Source organism: Carassius carassius, chromosome 23, assembly GCF_963082965.1.
Source record: "Carassius carassius chromosome 23, fCarCar2.1, whole genome shotgun sequence".
Lineage (NCBI taxonomy): Eukaryota > Metazoa > Chordata > Actinopteri > Cypriniformes > Cyprinidae > Carassius > Carassius carassius.
In genome coordinates, this window is record NC_081777.1 from 30745532 (window position 1) to 30766972 (window position 21441).

A 21441-nucleotide genomic window follows, 5' to 3' on the forward strand; every position below is an offset into this window, starting at 1 on the left:
TCAGAACATCATCTGTCATTTACAGTCAGTTCACAAATCACTTCACTCCTGTGAGACACACACACACACACACATACACACACACACACACACACACACACACACACACACACACACACACACACACACACACACACACACACACACACACATCCGTTCTCCCCAACACCACATGCTAATTCTCTTTCCAAATTAACATGAATAATTTATGTCCCAAAAGAGATGTCAGCCGCTTAATTATAATTTCTAAACATTTATTTTGCCTTCTGCCTCTCCCTTTCCCTCTCCATGCGGGCCTTTTCAGCCAAATCCCGGGCTAATCGTGGCTTTGAATATTTGCACTCGTACTGAAGAGCTGCAGACCATGATGTATCTTCACAGAACATGTGCTGCTAATTTTAGCAAACTAGTTATGAGGCCAAGATATTTAAATGCAATGCAATGAATCTTGCACAGTTGCACAGAAAACTGAGACATCACGTCAAACTTCTTTAAATATTTAAAAACATTTGTTTTTCTTTGATATACCCTGCATGCACTGATGAATAATTCGAAATACGTCCAGAAACATGCTGAGAAAATAAATAAGGTCAGTTCTGGTTTTTATTCCCATGATAGAACATATTTTACAACCACAGAATAAAATGTAAGGCTGATAATTTTTTATATACATTGAATATTAATAATACCAATTATTATTATTATTATTATTAATAACATAATATTAATTACTATTTTTTTTAAATAATAATAATAATAATAATACTATTATTATTTTTTATTATTTTGAAAGGTTGCACAATTTACACAAATATTATGTGATAATAAATCTGTTTAACATTTACAACAACAAAAATAAACAAAATAAATTTTTTATAATGGTAATATTTCTTATTTTATTTGTCATTACTATTGAATTTTAATATATATATATATATATATATATATATATATATATATATATATATATATATATATATATATATATATATATATATATATATATATACATAAAATGTAAAATAAAAAATAAAGTATTTAAGAAAAATAGTAATAACCAGCAATAATAATAATAATATAAAAAAAATATATATATATATTTTTTTGCTAAATTAAAAAAATCATCTATTTAACTTAAATGTAGTAGTAGTAGTAGTAGTAGTAGTAATATTAATAATAAAATATGAAACTGAATAAGAAGTATTACATGCACTGATGTATCATTTATATAAAGTCCAGGAACGTGCTGAAATAATTTATTTATCCTCTGATAAATAAAAAAAACGTCTGTTTTGATGCTGCAAACAGGCCATCCCAGCATCCTCCAGCGGTATCCATGGCTACAGCAGGTTACCGTGTGAGTGGGATGAAGGGGTATTGATGAATTTGCATGACAGGCCGTGACTGGTCTCTATAGAGTCCATCGCACATGAAAGCGCAGCGCAAGATCTGCGTCTCTCTTCAAAAGACTCGTCTGTTCCAGGTAAGCTGCTGCTGAACACTTCCCCTGCTGTGCTTTCTTCAAGAAGTAGCTCACATACGTATCGACATCTACCTCACTGGAGCTTTTCATGTAGCAATTTCTGTCCTGAATGAGTTATTCTGCAACTTAATTTCAATAAATGGTCTGGGAACATAGTACATCAAGCCCTTATTTAAAAAAAAAAATTGTGCTTTCCATTGTTATGAGACATTTAAAATGCAGAACAAAGCCCAGGGCTGGACGCAGGACTCACAAAGGTCTCAGAAAGGTTGCTGGGCTTAATTTAGATCGCAGTGACCCACAAACCATAAACTTCTGCTGCTAAATGACAATTAACCAACCTCACATCATTTCAAATGATAAACCACCAGTCTTATGTTAGTATCATAGAGATACTGTAAGAGTTTACTTATTAGTTTGAGGATATTTTTTATTTTTTTACATTTACATTACATTTACATTTAATCATTTAGCAGACGCTTTTATCCAAAGCGACTTACGAATGAGAACAATAGAAACAATCAGATCAACAAGAGAACAACAACAGTATACAAGTGCCATGACAAGTCTCAGTTAGTCTAGTACAGAACGCATAGCCAGGTTTTTTTTTTTATATAAATATGAAAAACAAGAAAAGAAAGGAAAAGTGCTAGTATTAGTTGGTTAAGTGCTTATTTTATTGGAATTTCAGTAAAATGTTTTAGTAATTTTGTTAGGTCCCGAATAGAGATCTGAACACTGGACAAAACTAGGTTCAAAATTCTCATTTTGTGTGAACATATTAGATTGAAAGGTTTTTTATTGAGAGATTTTGGATTTATCTTTTTTTATTAGTCCATAAATCAGAAAATGCAGTCAACAGACTGAAGAAAATATATTTCCCCTCTATTTTTATGAATAAAATACTGTATAAAAATAAATGACAGAAATAATACTGTAAAGTTTAGTGTAAATGTAATAAAATTTAATAAACAAATAAACATTTTGGATGTTTTCTTTCAACCATACTGTAACAACATTGTTACGACCCAGGGCAAAAGTTTAAGTTTTATTATACAGGTAAAATTAATATCAAAGTTACTCGCCATCCTTAAACAAAAGAGAATGTGAAACAAGACTAAACACAAACACAAAACAGAGTTCCCAGGGCAAGTCGCCATTGAAGTGCCAGCAGCTCTGAAATAGGTAGAGGCTTCAGGTGTTTGTAATAGTCTCCGCCCACATCCAATTAGCAGCTACACTCAGGAAAGAAAAGAGAGAAAGAACAGGGGCTCGTAACACCCCCACCCTTAAAACATTAAATATAATTTAAACAAATTATTTTTAATGGATTGAATATTCCAACTATAATGGAAAACCCCAACACAGACCAAATGTCCCAATACACAACTTAAATTTTATTTGACAAAAATGTTTTTCGACGAAGCCAAATAGGCCCCAAAACTGACCAGTGGATCACAAAATAACGTTTTTGCCTGTACTTTCTTGCCTTAAATATGTATATATAGTTGATATATTTATTTTCATATTTTTACTAATTTTATATTTAATTATATTATTATTTATTTTATATATAATTATATTATTTATTTAAAATGAATTTTTATACATTTTAAAAATATTTTATATTGTACTATTTATACTTAAGTTTTTATATTTTTATGTTTTATACACACACACACACACACACACACACACACACACACACACACATATATATATATATATATATAATATGAAAAATATAAAAACTAAGTATAAATAGTACAATATAAAATTGTATTTATTTCAGTTTAGTTTTCATTTAAGTTACAGATGATAACCCTATAAAAAACTTTTGAAAAAGAGCCGCATCTGTCACAGATCTATACCTAATGATGTCATCACCCGTCTGCAAGCTGCAAAGATCCTCATGAAGTTCTTTCAAAAGAGCCCACGCATGGCTTAACATGAAAGCATATGAGTGTGGTAAAGCAGCAGCAGAAGCAGGGGTCTTCGGAGAGCAGAGGGAGTGATTTCAGAGGAAAGTCGAGTTCGGCAGCAGAATAAATGAGATTAGTACCATTGGGTTGACTGGGGATAAAATAAACTCTGAAAGCTGCCAGAGCTGGTCACATTGACACAGGTTTGAAGACCAGCATCTCTGCTTCCTGCTGTTACAGGAAAGTGTGAAGGGGCTTTTCTAGTGTTGAACCCGAGAGAAAGGCTTTGTCGAGTTTGACTTGACAGAACATCAGTTCTGCAGAATATAGTCAGCTTTAAAGTTTTCATTTATCAGCCCCCAAGGAAATGCACATAATTGCCAAGTGTTAATTAAAGACTGGGAGCAAATGATGGGCAGGGATGTTCACGCTGTTTGGGGCCGACATGTCAAAACACGCTGCTTATGAATGCACATGCACCAGAGGAGCTTTTTCATGGTGGATTTCGTTTAACTGGTCAAAAGAAAATGCAAAAGACTGAAAATCTGGGATCTACATTTGCATGTAGATGAAGATAAGATTCTTCATCTCAAAACACACAGGAGAATATTTCAATGGATGGCAGAACAGAGACTCTAAAAGTGGTGGTTCAAATTCACTCTAACTTAAGCATAACTGCAAACAGAACACACACCACACAAAAAGATTTCATGCTAATAATATAATCATGCAATGTAAAAAATAAGTATTACATAAAAAAATGCAAAATAATCCGGCAATTATTAAGTTCTTAAATTGTAACATAAAATACACACAGTAAAAAAAAAAGTTTGAAAATAGCCTATTAAGTCTAAATACTTAAGAATTTAACAAATCTGAAAGGCTGTTTAAAATTATTCGAATATGTTTTAGAAAGTAGTGCAGCTGCTTTATTTATGGGGTTTCCAGGGTAAGGGATGCATTTTCTGCAGTTTAGCGCCATCTGCTGTCAGAGAGTGAAGGTGCTTTCATTCAGCGCATCTCTCACATGATCCCCCATGTGCTTCTATTACATGCTTGTTTACATCAGAGCACACACGTGTCTTTCAAGCAGAATACAGGTGTGTTGTGCATTTTGACCAGTTGATGGGATTAGTATTCTTAAAATGCATTCCAAATTCTGAATAATTTATAATATATAATTAATCACGGTATTTAGAAGTGCCCAAGATAACAATACCTAGCATATTCATTACTGTGATATATATCGTATTACCGAATACCGGCTCATGCACAGTTGTTGGAAATGCTCCAAAATATCATAGTAACCTCGGGGGCTCTGAGGCACAGCTAAGCCTCAGATCGCAGGACTTGCGGAGTTAAGATGCTCTTTTGGGTTATCAATCCCATGTATAGCACTTGAGTCGAGCAACGCCTGAGGGAATGTGTGCCTCCTTGTTTGGATTCTAACATCTGAGGGCATATTCTGCTTTTGTGTTTGTCTTGGCGGAGAGCACGTGCATTCAGAGTTATGCACTTATTGTGATGAGTCATGATGTCTAGGCTCCACTCGCGCATGTTTCCATTCCCGAGGGATGCGGGACGAAGCATTTGTGTTTTGCGTCCTGGTTTGCCTTTGCCGCAGCACAGTTGCGATGTTGCTCACGGAATCGTTTCTGCCCTGATCATGCAAGATTGAAAGCGCTGAAGTCTTTGTCCTGTCTTCTGCCTTATTCGAGGTAACTGCTATTTGACAATAGCTTTGTCCATCCCTTTAGTGTTTTTGGCCACAGTTTTGGACAGCCTTTGATCTCGGACCTGATGATGTTAATGTGTTGGCTTGTTAATATGTTTTTCCTTCTTGTGAGCCCCTGGTCAATGACATGGTGCTTCGCTAGCCTACCGTAGGACTGAAATGGATTGGGATTGGGTCTACGTCTGTCGCTTCCTTGATGCTCCCCCACCAGGTAGACAGGCATGCGCCTTGGCACGGCATAGTTGGATTTTGTTCCCCAATGTGCCCTCTAGGGGTTGCAGTGTGGAGTTCCCTAGAAGGGGAACGTCTCTGTTTACGCATGTAACCATGGTTCCCCGAGAGGCTGCCTCTTTACATCTCCTTCAGAAAACTTAGTATATGATGTCTCCAACAGGTGCCCTTTTATACTTCTGGGCACCCCACCTATGACATCTTGGGCCAGGTGGACCATTAGATTGTTGTTGTTACACATGTGCTTCAGACACCAGTTATGCAGGCTGTATTCCCCAATGCATCTCATCTCGTTCCCTCTCGAGGAACCATGGTCACATACCTAACCCGAGATTGCAATAAAACATTGCATATACTTCATAAAACATATTCATTTGTCCAAAAGGTTGCATATAATCTCATATAAAATGAAGTAAATTTTTTCGCCTAGAATTTAAACATCTAGAAAAGTAAGTAGCTATATTTTCAAATGGGTAACTTGCCTTTAAAACACAGAGTTTGAAGAATTATTTTCAAAGACTTAACCCCAAGGTCGCGGGTTCGGGTCTCAGGTCCGGCAGGGTAGTTGGGGGGAGTTAATGAACAGAGCTCTCTTCCAAACACAAACTGAAGTGAAATCCATTGTGCAAGGCACTGAAACCCCAACTGCTCCTCAGGCACAGCGGCAATATGGCTGCCCACTGCTCCGTGTGTGTGTTTACAGTGTGTGTCCACTATTGTGTGTATGCACTTGGACAGGATGCAGAGCACAAATTCTGAGTATGCCTCCACTTCTCTTTTTTCACTTTCTCTTGAAATGATAACGTGTGAAGCGTTTGCTAATCCTGCCTCCACACGCAAGATCATGTGTGACTCAAATAGATTAGACATGATAGAATTAATCCTCATTAATTTAAGCAGTTATCAAACATGTTATGACTGCACTATAATGCTCTTACACCGCCCTGGTGAACAGGATTACTCCACATATCCAAACACTTCATAAAGTGACGCGTTCAGAGCATTTTATTCTCTTCTCAGCACCTACGGACGGAGACATATGGCGCAATGATTTCACTGGGGAAATCGGACAGTGGTTTCCCGGCCTCACACGTTCATATTAAGCCAGGAGAAACGTGTTGGAGTGAGTCTCTGAGTTCGGATGTGAATGTAAGAGGCGTGAGGTGTGTGTGAGGGTGTGAATACAGCAGAGCTTCGCTCAGAATCATATCAGCAGTGATGCTGTTCCATCTAATCAGGTGTTTCAGCTCCCCGGTGACTCCATGTGATGGTACATAGCAGCATACCAACTCACGTCTATGTCTAATGGTACTGGACATCGATTTCTGGTGATGCACACTTATTAGTTCAGTCAAATAAAACAAAACAATAGGGATTTAATGATGCCCTAAAAATCGTAAAAAATATGTGACGATTCAAGTCGGTCGAGATGATAAACGAATCACGATAGTTTATATGACTGTATCTTAAAGAGGAAACTGACTGACTGAAAGGTTTAGAAGGTATTTTCTTTTCATCTTGTGTCAGTATGATGACTATTAAAGAGGATTTTATAAGTACAGGGCTGCTTTGTTTCCAGCAGTAACCAAGAAAACACTGTGGGCTCTATCATACACTCATACACATGTTTTTTGCTAGTTTCAGCCAAATGCAGTTATCATTTTCATGTCCTGTGTCATGTTGTTTAAAAAGTAAATACATTTGCGCCCATGGGTGTGGCTGGTCTGAAAACAAGGTGTGTTCAAGCACGTTGCTATTTTGAGGGAACAGAAATAGACTGCGCAGTTTAACATATATAAAGTCAGACCGTTCTGTTTGTGCTTCAAATGTCAAAATTAAACAATTATCTAATTTAAATAAAAAAACATTTTATCAAGATTTTTTGCTATATATATATATTTGTTAGACTGATTCAGAGCAATAATTTATGAAATTTAAAAAAACATTTTAAAAATAAAGCTCTTTAAGGTAAAGTTGGTGAACTATTCCCAAACTGAAGTTCAAGGGTTAATGACAAGCTAATAATCAATACTAAAAGAAAAAAGGAAGAAAAATGTCAAATTAAAATGAAAAACACAGTGCAGAAACCATATACAGTTTTTTAAATCCACCAGAAATATACCATACTTTGCCTTGCCTTGTGCATTCTAGCTTCAACATATGATTAGGGAGAAGATAATCCTAATCTCACACACTTTATAATACAGACAGTATGTGAATGGAGCCGTGGCTCACATGTATGTGTCGGCCGTTCTCTCTGTTAGCAGGTAGATAAGAAAAAGAGCACGCATATAACTGCCCAGGAAACTCTCATCTTCCCATAATCCTCTGCCGAGCACGAGTGAGAGGGTTTTGCAGACTTTGGTTCAGCACGTGTCCCATGAGCCCTCGACAGGGAGAGGAATAAGTGTGTGTGGTGTGAAATGATTCCCACAGTTGCTCTCAAAAGTCTTTAATTAACAGCACAGCTGCAGACAAGAATCACACGGCCAAAGATCTCATATCACACCATTAAAAAAGTGTGGCTTCTTCTTTAATCTTTGCATTTTGGTGCTGTAAAGTTTCTTAAGCGATTAAATGATTGTTGGAAATAAAGGTTTGGAAGGTTTATAGCGATAGGTATATTTCTATTTCTTTAATTTTCACTCTCTCTCTCTCTCTCTCAGTGTTGCTCTTTCTCAGATGAGCCTGTGAAAATGATTGGCACATAATCCCGCATCACAGTCCTACAGTATCTATTTCTGACATGCTTTTCCTTCAGTTCCAGCCTCTTTCTCTCTCTCTTCCTTTATGAAGCTAATATTAGCCAGCGCTGACAGACATGAGCGCAGTACTATACAACCCACCATTCAAGGCAGATTATAGCTGGCCATTCTCATGATAATTTCATCCACGTCTGTGAAAGCGGCAAATAGTTGCCGCTTTTTACGTTTTATTTTTATTTTATTTTTTACACAGAACAGTGTCTGCGCAAGATGTTTCTGATCAGATCTGGAGATTTTAAGATAAAAGGTATAGAAACCCAGTTCAGCAACTGGCAAAAAAAATATTTGCGACTTTTTATCTCACAATTCTGACGTTTTTTCTCAGAATAGAAATATTTTTTTTCTCTAAGTTTGCGAGTTTATATCTTGATTTTATGACTTTTCCCCCTAACAATTCTGACTTTGTTTGTTTGACATATAGGTGCAAAGTTACTTATTTTTAAAAAGAATGCTCAAAAGGAACCATCAAAATAAAGAAGTGTTACCATTTGTTTTATGGGTATTGTGATGACCAATGCAACAAAAACAACTGAAAAATATTTATATATATTTGCATGTGTGTGTTTTTTTTTTGATAACTGCCTTGGGATATCAACTTGAGTTCACTGACCTGTGCATCCATCTGTGTGTGTGTGTGTGTGCGTGTGTGTGTGCGTGTGATTTACTCAATGTGAATCCACCATAAACCAAACGTCACATGGCTGTTCTTCTGCATGTGAGGTTTCTGTCAGGTTATGTCTCGTCTTTCCTAGGCAGGAACTAGTTTGAAGAGGAACCCGCTGGCTACTGTCTCATAGAATAACAGCAGAGGTACCACAGCCAGGTGTGTGTGTGTGTGTCTTTCTGTCTCTATCTGTTAAACACACACACACACACACACACACTCTTCCCTGTCTATCTGTCTTCCGACAGCTCAGGGAAATGTTCTGCGAACACATTAGTCAAGCTAACGAACGGACACACGGCCTCCCTCACCTCCATATTAATCTGTGTTTACCATGCTAACGTCTCCTCTACAGGATGCCTGGCTCAAGGGTCTGGCTCGCAATGATTCGTGAGGACAGTTGCCATTGGAGCAGGTTGCCATGGGATGGGCAGCGCATTAACAGATCGGTGTTTGACCCGCAGCTCAGAGGCTGTGTCCACCGGGAGACCAAATGGCTGGTTAACCCACTTGGCAGTTCTGAATCTCCAAAAGCAGGCCAGCAGACCAGACAAAACGAGACGGAGGGGAGGATGTACCAGGACAGAGCGCTCTGCCGACTCATTAGTAGAACGTATGAGTCTGTGCAATTCTTCTAAACCAGATGACAGAATTAAATGGGAACAAACAGTTGCACCACTTTTGCATGTTATCAGAGTTTGCATAATGCAGAGACCTAATGTCTTTTTCACACAATTTCTGTTTTTAAAACAAGTCTCTTCTGCTCACCAACATTATGTTCATTTAATCATGTAAAAACATGAAATATTATTACAATATAAAATGAGTAGTGTTTACTATGTGAATATATTGTAAAATGTTATTTATTTCTGTGATGCGCAGCTGACTTTTCAGCATCATTCCTTCAGTCTGCAGTGTCACATGATCTTCAGAAATAATGATTTGCTGCTCAAGAAACATTTCTGATTATTATCAATGTTGTTTTGTATCAAAAGTTATGCTGCTGAATATTTTTGTGAAAACTGTGATACATTTAATTTTTCAGGATTCAGGATTTAATTTTTCAAATGAACAGCATTTAATTGAAATAGAAAGCCTTTGTCACATTAAATGCATTTACTGTTTATTTTTATTTATTCTAAAGACAAGAATTAGCATATATTTTTTTTGTTTTAGGACAAAAATACCGATTAATAATTTGTTTTGGCATACTGTACTTTTCCAGTGTGCTATATTTTAACACATTCATGATTCATGTTCTGTATTAATTTTAATTTCACTTTAATGTATTTACGAGTAATAATTCATGACCGCATTTGCACTGAAATTGCTTATTTGCCAGCCACAGATATTGATCAAATCATTTATGACAAATAATCAATTTCTTGAATCTTAAACAGCAGTAGTACACCCAGAGGTGTCAAGTAACGAAGGACAAATACTTCGTTACTGTACTTAAGTAGAAATTTGGGGTATCTATACTTTACTTGAGTAATTATTTTTTAGCCGACTTTTTACTTCTACTCCTTACATTTTCACGCAAGTATCTGTACTTTCTACTCCTTACATTTTAAAAATAGCTTCGTTACTGCTATTTCATTTCGGCTTGTTTTCATTCCGGCTTGTCATCATTCAAAAAACAAAAAAAAAACAAAAAAAAACTATCCAGACAAATCGCGCCATCCGGATGGAGTGAATTTGATTGTGGTTGGATGAGAAGTATAAACAGATACCATTCCGACACCCTATTGGTTTGTACGCGATCCATCGCACCTGCACATGACACAAATCACGTCACACTCCAGCCAGGACATAGCCAGTTTTGGGTTAGTTTATCAAAAAATATATTTCTTAAAAGTAAGGTTGGATATGGAACCGGTATGCACCTTACTGAATAAGAGGAAGCAGATTTCGGTGCCTTTTAAATGCCTGAGCGATCGATTGAAATGTTTGTCCTGGTTCTCCGAAATGTACACAAGAAGCACGGGCATCGCTAGGCTTTTTTAGCGGGGCTGTAGCATTTAGCTCCATAAACTGTATACAAATTTGTGATCGCCTCAGAGTCAGTCCCCTTAAGTTTCATATGAAACCGGCGTCAGACCGGTCTCCTCTCCGTCTTTCAGCGCGCTCTTCAATCCGCAGACCGCGGCGGAGCAGCGCGAGCGGAAACAAACACAGAGGACACAAGGTATGTGTTTATCGAAAGATTGTTAGAATATCCGTATCTGTGCAGTTCTTTGTCATAAATACAGTTTACAAAAGGTCACGAGGGAGCCAGAGGCGGCCTTACCTATGTTTCACCCGTTTCAATTGAAACGGGCCCCGCCCTCCAAGGGGGCCCCCAACAGAACAGGAAAATCCCATTCATTTTCTCCCTAGGATATTGATTTTCAGACATAATGTCTAAAGTGGTCTCCAACACGTCGCTCGCGAGAGTAGCTCGTGACCTGATTGGAGGTAGCTCGAGGGCCGTTCAATATCGCGTCTTTTGCACGCTCAAGTTCATTATTTCAAATAATTGAAGCGACGCGCTCATTTTTTTCCAGGCGCAACAAGTCAACATGAAGGATGGGGGTGCACCCAAACTACGGGTGTTTTTTCTAAATAAATCTTCTAGCAGAGCTACAGCAAAGCGTTTTTCGGTGGTGGAAATCCATTAGCTATTAAAACTTCTCTGTCGTTGTGGAGAGCGCATGGTGCATAGCAACGACAGACGCCACGGGAACCGAATTTTACTATTAATAATAAAAGATAAGCTAATAATGTGCATTGTAAATGTCAGTATTTTGTCTTTTTTTTAATCATTCTTTCTATAAAAATGATTTAAAGGCTGAAATATGCGAGGTTTATCTTTTTATAAAAACTTTTTTGTCAAAACTTTATTTGAACGTGTACATGTTAGATAACATGTTGCAAGACACTCCTTTCAAATTTGGCCATCATTTTTAATGTTACTATTTTAATGTTCATGTAAACAAAAAGTTCATATTGATGGTAAGTTTATTTGTTATTTGGTTTTCTACATAAAACTTGGTGAATTGATTTTATTGTGTAGTATTAGTACTTTTTGAACAGGATTATGTGATAACCATGCTCATTTTGGTCACATTACATTTTCATACCATTTTATCTCTAGTTATGATGCACTATAAAATCAACAATAATTATGTGTTTTTACAGTATAATATTTTGATATATATAGCCTATGTCAATTAAGGGGGACATATATAGGCCTACAATAACTCTTTTAGGTCTAAAACAGTTAGCATAGTTGTTAATATGAGAGTTATGAGACATTATTTAGGAGATTTAATTATTGCATGAGTAGCTCTTTCATTTTTTAAAAGTAGCTCTCAAATGATCTTCTAAAATGAGTGAGCCACAAATCCGTGAGTACATTTTACAAACCCGTGGGAACGGATTGCGAAAGCGTGGGCACGGTTTATGAATTCGTGGGTACAGATTTCAGAAACTGCAGGCACTGTTTACAAATCTGAGAGCACGGGTTAGAAACTCGTGGGTACGGTTTATTAATCCGTGGACACGATTTGTTAAACCGAGGGAACAGTTTGAGAATTCGTGATTACGGTTTAGGGCGCACGGATTGCCAAAACCGTCGTCACGGATTTTTTAAAAATTATTTTTACTTACACAGGTGACTTCCCGGGCTCCGTAATACGGCAAGTTGAGGGGATGTTTGAGCTGTTTTTTTTTTTTTTAAGTCAGCCCAGACAGCTGAAAATATAGCTACTGCGCAAATCAAATAAGCAGTGATGTTGCCCTGCGTGAAAGGGCGAGGCTTATTCCAACGTAAAACGCTGTATTGTATATAGTTTGTATAAAGCTGCCTTTTAATGAAGCTGAAAGTGCGAGTAATAAAATAATATGATGCAAACCAACAGGAATCCTTGCTTTTTCTGCTCTATTATGTTTACATTTTATGTGGGCAGGGCCCCATATTAGTTATTGAAACGGGCCCCCAGATGCTTAAGGCCGGCCCTGGAGGGAGCAGTCAGTTTCTCATCTTCTGTAAAGTTTTCGCTGCGTTCACCGCTCATCACTAAACAGCTGTTTCCTCCAGCAAAAATCTAGCCATTAACACATATGAACGAACACTTACACTTATTTAAATATACTTAATTTAATCGTACGTACTTTATACATACACCAGCTACTGTGCAAAAGTCTTGGGCACGTTAGTATTTTCACTAAAGAATGGTGTTCGGCCAGTTATTTATATACTTTGCTGTTTCAGTATAAAATATCTGTTTAAATTTCCAAACATTCATTTCGCCGTTGTCAGACTGCTTGTGCATTCAAAATCGCACTAGATTATTAATAAAATTAATGGCAAACTGATATTTCCTACTGACACACCACAGCATATATATAAATAACTGGCTTAAAACCCTTTTTTGGGGTGAAAATACTAATGTGCCTTAGACTTTTGCACAGTACTCTACTTTACAAACGACTGTTGCTACTTTATAAAGAATGAGCATACAGTCATTCACAGAATGGATTAAAGACAGTGACAGACAGCACTCATCTTAACTAAATATCAGAGTGAGTGACAGAGATACAGTCGAAACATTATGTGTGGTTTTTGTATTAAGTAATGACCCAGATTATGAAATACATTTATTAGCCTTAGATTAAGCATAACTTGGGAAATAAGAGCATCCAAAGTGAAAGCTATGTATTTATTTTAAATATTTGTAATGTTCTTTAATGTTATCCATAGTTTTTTTGTGGGTCTTTTTTTTTAAAGTATCGGTTCAGGCACCGTTTAGGCGCCGGTACCGTTTTAAAAGTATCGAAATGGCACTGGATTATTTCTCACTGGCTCATTTACCAAATGGGTGCTTTCTCTTCGTCCTCCACAAATTAAGCTACTGTAGGTAGTTCGGTAGCAAGACGTTTTAATAAATGATCGTTTGCGATTGACGACGCGATTGACAATGTTGTGATAAGTAGGCTATACCAACTTTGTAACTCGTTACCCCCCCCCCCCCCCCACACACACAGACTGGACATAGCAAATACAGGAAGCTATCAATCAAGAAGGTATCAGGATTATGAGTTATTTTTTCATTTTTAGTTTTTGATTAATCACTTGGATTAATCATTCACTTTGACAGCACTATAATCTTTCTTGTATATAGACAACCATACAAGGCTAATTGTTTTTTAGCCTCCACCAATGTTCTTGTCCATTGCCCTCGCAGATTCCTGCAGCTAAACTTGGATGTACACTTACATTCCATTAAAGGTTATTGATGACATGCCTCTGAAGTTTGACTTTTTGCACCATAACAATACTTATAGGCAACTATAGGGTGACCATATGAGCCATTTTCCCAGGACACGTCCTTACCAGGATTTTTATATTGCCTAAAATATCCAGATTTTGGCTGTTTGTGCTTTGCAGATCGATCATTGTATGGCATTCATAAGTGTCATACAATGATTGGTGCGCAGCGACGCTTCAAGTTGAATGAACGAACAAACACCTAACATGTACGTGTATTTGCATTACTCTGATCGTTCTCTGTAGATCTCACCTTATCACACGCCACGATTGGTTGATTATGTAACATACCTGCATGTTATTGGTCAAACTACTTTGGATGTTTTAGGCAATATAGAAATTCTGGCAAGGACGCGTCCTGGGAAAATGGCTCATATGGTCACCCTAGGCAACTAGTCATCATATCTCTAGTTCTTTAATGTATTTGCATTGTACTAAAGTACGTTCATTTTCAATGGGCATATATGCGGCTGAAACAGGTAGCCTAGTGCATCCCAAATTTTTCAACATGAACATTTTAATATAACATTATAGTCATTATGGCCTATGGCTTTTAGAATAATGTTTTTTTGAGGAGGTGGGGTAGTGCACAATAGGCCCCTGTGGCGCGGCCTAAGCTTTTGTTCTAAATGGCATTTTTTTCCCTTACATTACTTTTACTTTTATACTTTAAGTAGTTTTTTAAACCAGTACTTTTACACTTTTACTTGAGTAAAAAGCTTGAGTTGATACTTCAACTTCTACAAAAGTCTTTTTAAACCCTAGTATCTATACTTCTACTTAAGTAATGAATGTCAATACTTTTGACACCACTGAGTACACCCCCCTCGAACCCTCAGGCTATTCTGCAGAGGCCATTAGACTGGAAGAACTAACTAAAGTGTTGACAGATCTCTCTCAGCCCTCTGTGATATTACATCATCTTCAAATCAAGAAATCTCACAATCTCCCAAAACGGTTTGAATAAGCCGTGCCGTGCCGCTCCTGCATTAAATACATAAGCTGCATGCATTAAAGATTCACAAATATCAGACAAACCGAACCATAAGCCAAATGCTCAATTCCCACCACTCCGATGAATTTATAACATAAGAACAGGATCAGAGGAGAGAGATTTTAAAAGAAATAGCTTGAGATCTGTTTGCCCTGTGGTGCCGGACAGGTATTTGTGTCAGTGTTTAGATTACAGTCAGCAGAAATACATAATGTCCTTTATTCATTCAGCGCCTGGAGATGTTGAAAATGCATCTCGTCTGCTTTCTTATTCCAGTCATGGTGTAAACGCACAGCTCTGAATGACTTATTGTCTTTCCTCACATGCTTGTGCCTGCCAGGAGAAGAAAAATCACGAACCAGATCTGTTTAACGTCTCAGACCGAACCGAGATGAAATGCAGTGCAAAAAGAGACTTTTACTGAAGTTTTGTGCTTCTCAGATGTTTCTCCTGAGAAAAAAAAAGACTCCAGTAATTTCATGTGTGTCTCCTCTGATTTTCACTACACAATTATTGTGGCCAAAAGAGTTCACAATAATGATATCAGGATATCTAAGGAAATCTTGAAAAAAAATTTAATATCATGATTGTCAGTGCTGGTACTTGTTTTCCTGATTCTAAAGCTGGCTGTGACACCCATACTTCAAATGTATGATTTTATATATAAATGCAGCATGTTATGGTTTCAAAATCGGTTGCAATATTTACCTTTATGACACAAAAACAATTACCTGAATCAACCAACCACTGCATCAACTTCACAGTAATTCCCTCAATAAGATAAAAAACACTCCAAAATAATTATGTATAAACAATAAAATAATAAAAAAATAAAAATGTAATAATTTATAAAAATTGATTATTTGTTAAAATAGTTCCCAATGAAATATGTTTTTTATGTAATAAAATTGAACAGACTGCACAACAGAGGCTAAGAGTTTAAATTAAAACCATTATTCCTTAAAAATAATGTTTTAATAAACTGTATTATTGTTGTTACTTTAAGAAATACATAATACTGTATAATATAATATATTTCTGTCACAATTTCTTCAAGTTGAACTGAACTCTTATTTTTGGCGGGCTGTATTGAAGAGCTTTGAGTTCCTTTATATCTGACAACAGCAATTATCAAATGAAATGATGCTGATCATTCGCACAGAGACACACAGAACATGCAGGCTTCATATTTCACTAGCAGTGGTTTGGCACTTTAATATTTACAGATGCTTGTCCATGCTGCCCAATGCACAGACTGACTTTTGATTTATTCATCCAAATTTTGCCAGCTAGAAATGCCCTATTAAATACCCAAAAAACCCTGAAAGTGAGTTTTGCATAGACAAAACCCACTGGTATTTTCTTCTAGTTTCTTATATTGCTGCTATATCTATTGTACATGTGACTTGGACAATCTGGAGCATCTATAAGACTTCTGCATATTCCTTTTGATCTTCTCATTCCCTCTTTATGTTCTCAGTCTCTATGATTCTCACTGTTTCCATCCCTCAGTCTCTCAACAGATGGTGCACCATGTGGTGATGTGCCCATGTTGAGGTGGGCATCAGGGAAGGGACTGAGGTCGGCCCATGCAGTGGGCATGAGGGACCCGCCTGGCACACCGTATACTGCCTGCTGACCACGAGTGAGGAGAGGTCAATAACTCATACCGGGCTGGATAAGAAACCACAGAAGTGCAACTACAAAAACAACTCCATTTTCTGAAGTCTAATGCACAGATGCTGCATGATGACGCACATCCTCAAGTTTAATACTAGGAGTTGTTTCAAAAAGCCCTTCTGAATTTAATTTCAATCATCAGAGCTAAAACTCCCTGTGAGTGAATATTAATATCTGCACTCTGGAGTCGGTTGTTTGTGGGTTATAAGTGCATTATTGTGAATTAAAGTAGCCGGCAGGAACTGTGGTAATCATGTTAGTGTGCTGAGATGAGTTTAGAAGTGTCACACTGTCATCCAGCTGTACTGTGTTTTCTCCACACACTCAAATTATACATACATTTATACATTTTTTTACTTCCAATCTTCGGGAATATATAATGTTTTACCCTCACAGTTCCAAGTTTGGCTGGTTCATTCTCTAATTGAGTCTGTAGTTTTAATTCTACATTCTGTTGTGATATCAAGAGCTACTGTATTTGGCGTTTTAGATGTTCAGATAGTTTCTGGTGTGTCAGTTTAATGTTCAGTGTCACTGTAATTCAGTCAGTGATCGTTTTGAAGAGTGAAACACTGGAAGGGTCTTCCTGCAATCACCCAGAACACACTACTACTGTAGTAGTGATTTTTGCATGGTCAAACACTAACATTTAAAAAAATCTTGTTATTTTTATGAATCACTTTGGTGCCACAGCATAGTAACCACCTACTGTAGCAACACCCTGGAAACCACACACTACACCCTAAGATCATGGTTGCAAATTATGCATGGGCAAACGCCATTAAAATAGGCAAAATCTAGTTATTTTTATCATTCACAACACCCTGTAAAACAAGACCCTAGAAAACATATACAGTAGCAACACCCTTGAAAGCAGTCACAACACTCTAGAATCATGGTTTTGACTATTGCATGGGAAAACCTAAAAAAAAAAACTAGTTATTTTTTACTGTTCACTTTGGTGCCACTATATAGCAACTACCTACTGTAGCAACACCCTGAAACCCCCACAACGCCCTAATATTACAGTTGTGACTTCTGCATGGCCAGACACCATTAATAGTTTCAAAATCCAGTTATTTTGGAAATTCATGTTTGTGTCACTATATAGCAATCACCCAGCAAAGCTCTATAAAACACCCAGAACACCCTAGCGCTACCTTTATAAATTAATTTTGGTGTCACTGCAAACTAACCACCTAGGAACACCATGGAAACCAATTACTTTTGTAAACTCCATTAAAATGATTTAAATATAGTTATGTTTACCGTTGTTGTTGCACCACAACAGACACAGAAATATCACACTTCACCCATAATTCACACGTCGTTTTGATACACAAGAGTCCCTGTGGTCTGTCACCACAACAACAGATGACAAACACATAATGCAGCACCTTCGCAGGAAGCTTTCCCTGCTGCTTCCGCCATTGCTTCATTATGTTAACCAACTGGACGTCACTCACCTTTTCCTGATATTGCCTGCGCGAGGAGTCCAGCGACTGGATCAGCGCCGTGGCGTGGCCGACAAACATGGCGTAGCAGGTGGCACCCACAATCATGCTGAGGATGGTCAGCCACACGTCTGTCATGCCGACAGGTGGGTACATGCCATATCCAATACACAGCATGTGGCTCATGGCCTTGAAGAGAGCGTAAGAATACTGCTGACCCCACGTGTCGTTCTGAAAGGAGAGAGAGACAGAACGAGAGACAATCACAAACAATTAATGTCCACTGGAGAGATGAACTGTACCATTTTTACTGATATACCATAATATTTATAATATATTTTCCATGACTTTGCTGGTGATAAAAAAAATTAAAATCATAATATGTATGATGATTATTATTTTTTTCTCCATTGAAGAAAATTCCATTAGACTAATTTCAAAATATTTCTCATATCAGACAGAGGAAAAATAGGGTTATTATCGTGAACTAAAAGTGAAAGTAAAAAACATTAATAAAAATTATTACTTGCAATAAAATAATTTACTCAAATAAAATAAAACATACATAAACATATATTTCAGCCAAGGTAACATTTCTGATTTTAATAAAATTTATCTTGAGACACCAAAAAATAAATAAAAAATAAATAAAATGAATAAAAAATACAAAAATAATAATATATATAAAATGTTACAGAAATTATGTTTTAGAATCTAAATTAATTTTATTCTAGGTACAATTTGTTTTTATTACTTAGTGTTACTTTATTCATGCACATAAATTATAAAACATCAAAATACCTTGTTTATATTAGATGAAACCCTTTGTATAAAACATTTTTTCTTGATTTAAACATTTTGAATGCATGAATAAAGATATACATCAAACATCATGAAAAGGCTGAAAAATATTATGGTGCATGAAACAAAAAGTTCAAACACTTGCAATGATTGCATGAATATGAATCCAGATTGACTCCTGAGAATTTGTGGTGGCAGAAAACACTGTGACATGTGAAATGAAAATACGACCGAATGAGGCCGAAAAAGAGAAATCCGAGCTGGAAGAAAGTGGGTCAGCTATTTAGAAAGATGTGAAATTTTCTAAAATAGTGAATAAATTGCCCTTGTCCTGTGGACGTGTGCGCGAGTCTGTAAGGAATCAATATTGGCTCTGTCTGAGGTGACATGTCCAATTTGCTTTCAGACTCATTTCTGTAGGGGCTCAATCCTGAGAGAGCGACAGCTTATTACAGCTCTCCAAAAAGAGGAAAAAGATTATACTGTTTCATAATGACAGCCCCGTCACTGGAATAGCTGGAGCTAACAACCTAAAGGAGCTGAGGGCATCAAAAGTGAATTTGAAATGGTACAGCGTGGCCCTATTTGACTTTAATATATGAGTATGTATTTAAAATACTGAAAAAAAATCATCACCTGAATTTCAATGTACTCTTATGATATAACATTAGTTAATGCAATAGCTAACATGAACTAATAATGAGCAATTCATTTTTACAGCATTTATCAATCTTGCTAATATTTGTAAAGATACAAATTGCTCATTGCTTGTTCATGTTAGTTCACATTGCATTCAAGGGATTGTTCTCTCAAAAATGAACATTTACTGAAAATGTGCTCACCCTCATGCCATCAAAAATGTAGATGAGTTTTTTTTTCATTAGAACAGATTTGGAGAAATGTAGCATTCTATCACTTGCTCACCAGTGGATGCTCTGCAGTGAATGGGTGCCGTCAGAAAGAGAGTCCAAACAGCTGATAAAAACATCACAATAATCCACACCACTCCAGTCCATCAGTTCACATCTCGAGAAGAGAAAAGATGAGTGTTTAAAAAAAAAAAAAAAAAGATTTAAACGTAATGAATTTATGAGTCACATATGAGTCCATAATGTAAAAAAAAACCTTATTTGTATTTACTAAAAAATATGTAAGGTAAGTGTTTGCAAACAATTTATTTTAACAACATTTAAACAATTTTGTTTTGAAAGGTTGTCACCTAAATTTGTTTATTTAAATGTAGCTAAAATAAACAGAGTGTAACCACTTAATATAATAATTATTATTTTTTTTGTAAATTCAAATTTTTTTCAGTCCATAATGATGCTTCCTCCAGTTAAAAAGATCATCCTGTGTTGTCTTCTCACATCAAAATCTAAATCCATTACACAGTAACTAAACAGACAAACACTGAACAGTGTTTAAAACTGTTTTGGCTTGTAAACGCTGCTTGATCTGTGCAGATTTCTCTCCTAATTCAGTCAAGACATCTTTTTCACCAGAGGAAGCATTGTTATTGATTATGGACTCGCATTTTAGCTGGTTAAAACACTTTAATTAGGGATTTTTTCTTTTAACATGAAGCTTTTCACTTCACAAGATGGTAACTGATGGACTGGAGAGGTGCGAATTGCTTGTAAATTATTGAAATGTTTTAATCAGCTGTTTGGACTCTCATTCTGACGGCACCCATTCACTGAACAAGTGATGTAATGCAACATTTCTCCAAATTTGATGAAGAAACAAACTCATCTACATCTTGGATGACCTGAGGGTGAAAACATTTTCAATAATGATTATTATTGGGTGAATTATTCCTATAACTAATGTTAAAAAAAGCAATTGTAAAATTGTAAAAAAATACATTTGTTTATGTTGCTTTTTAATTCTGTAGAAGTATTGCCATTGTTTGTTTATGTTGACAAATGAAACCCCACTGTAAGTGTTACCTATACTGTAAATCAAAGGTGAAATAAACCAAAGTTGTTATTTTTTGTTGTTTGATTTTAAAACCCTGTCTTGAAATACTAAACAGAGCCAATCAAGCATGCTTTTTTTACGATAATCTCACAGTTTGTGTGAGCAAGGGGTGCGTTTGTTTTCTGCTCGCGTTCCTGCTGACTGATAATGTGCTTGTTTGAATCTGATCTGTGGCTTTACGTTATTGTAGGACCGGGATAATCACAAACCACCAATTACCCCTCAGGGAAGCTGGCGAGCGGCCGGAGGCCTCATCGATAAACCATGACAGATCCTGAGAGGACCTTTGCCAATCTCGCTCTCGTTGGGATGATTCAGGGTCACGGCTCGAGTCTCTGGCATTCAGCAAGGGAAACTAAACCTCATGGGCATCAAGAACAAGACTGTCCTCTTTCACTGGACACTGGGGACTTGGTGGCTG

The 21441-nt window shown here is 36.7% G+C and overlaps 2 protein-coding genes across 2 annotated transcripts in view; both read right to left on the reverse strand.

Moving 5' to 3' along the window:
• Nucleotides 1–21441, reverse strand: part of aamdc (adipogenesis associated, Mth938 domain containing) — a 407769-nt gene that overhangs the window by 129352 nt on the left and 256976 nt on the right. The window lies entirely within an intron of this gene.
• The window catches only part of LOC132101996 (potassium/sodium hyperpolarization-activated cyclic nucleotide-gated channel 1-like), a 72086-nt gene that overhangs the window by 17499 nt on the left and 33146 nt on the right, over nucleotides 1–21441 (reverse strand). The window contains exon 4 of the mRNA XM_059507209.1: nucleotides 18252–18470. Within this exon, the coding sequence (XP_059363192.1) occupies nucleotides 18252–18470 (219 nt within the window). The remainder of the gene's footprint in view (nucleotides 1–18251; nucleotides 18471–21441) is intronic.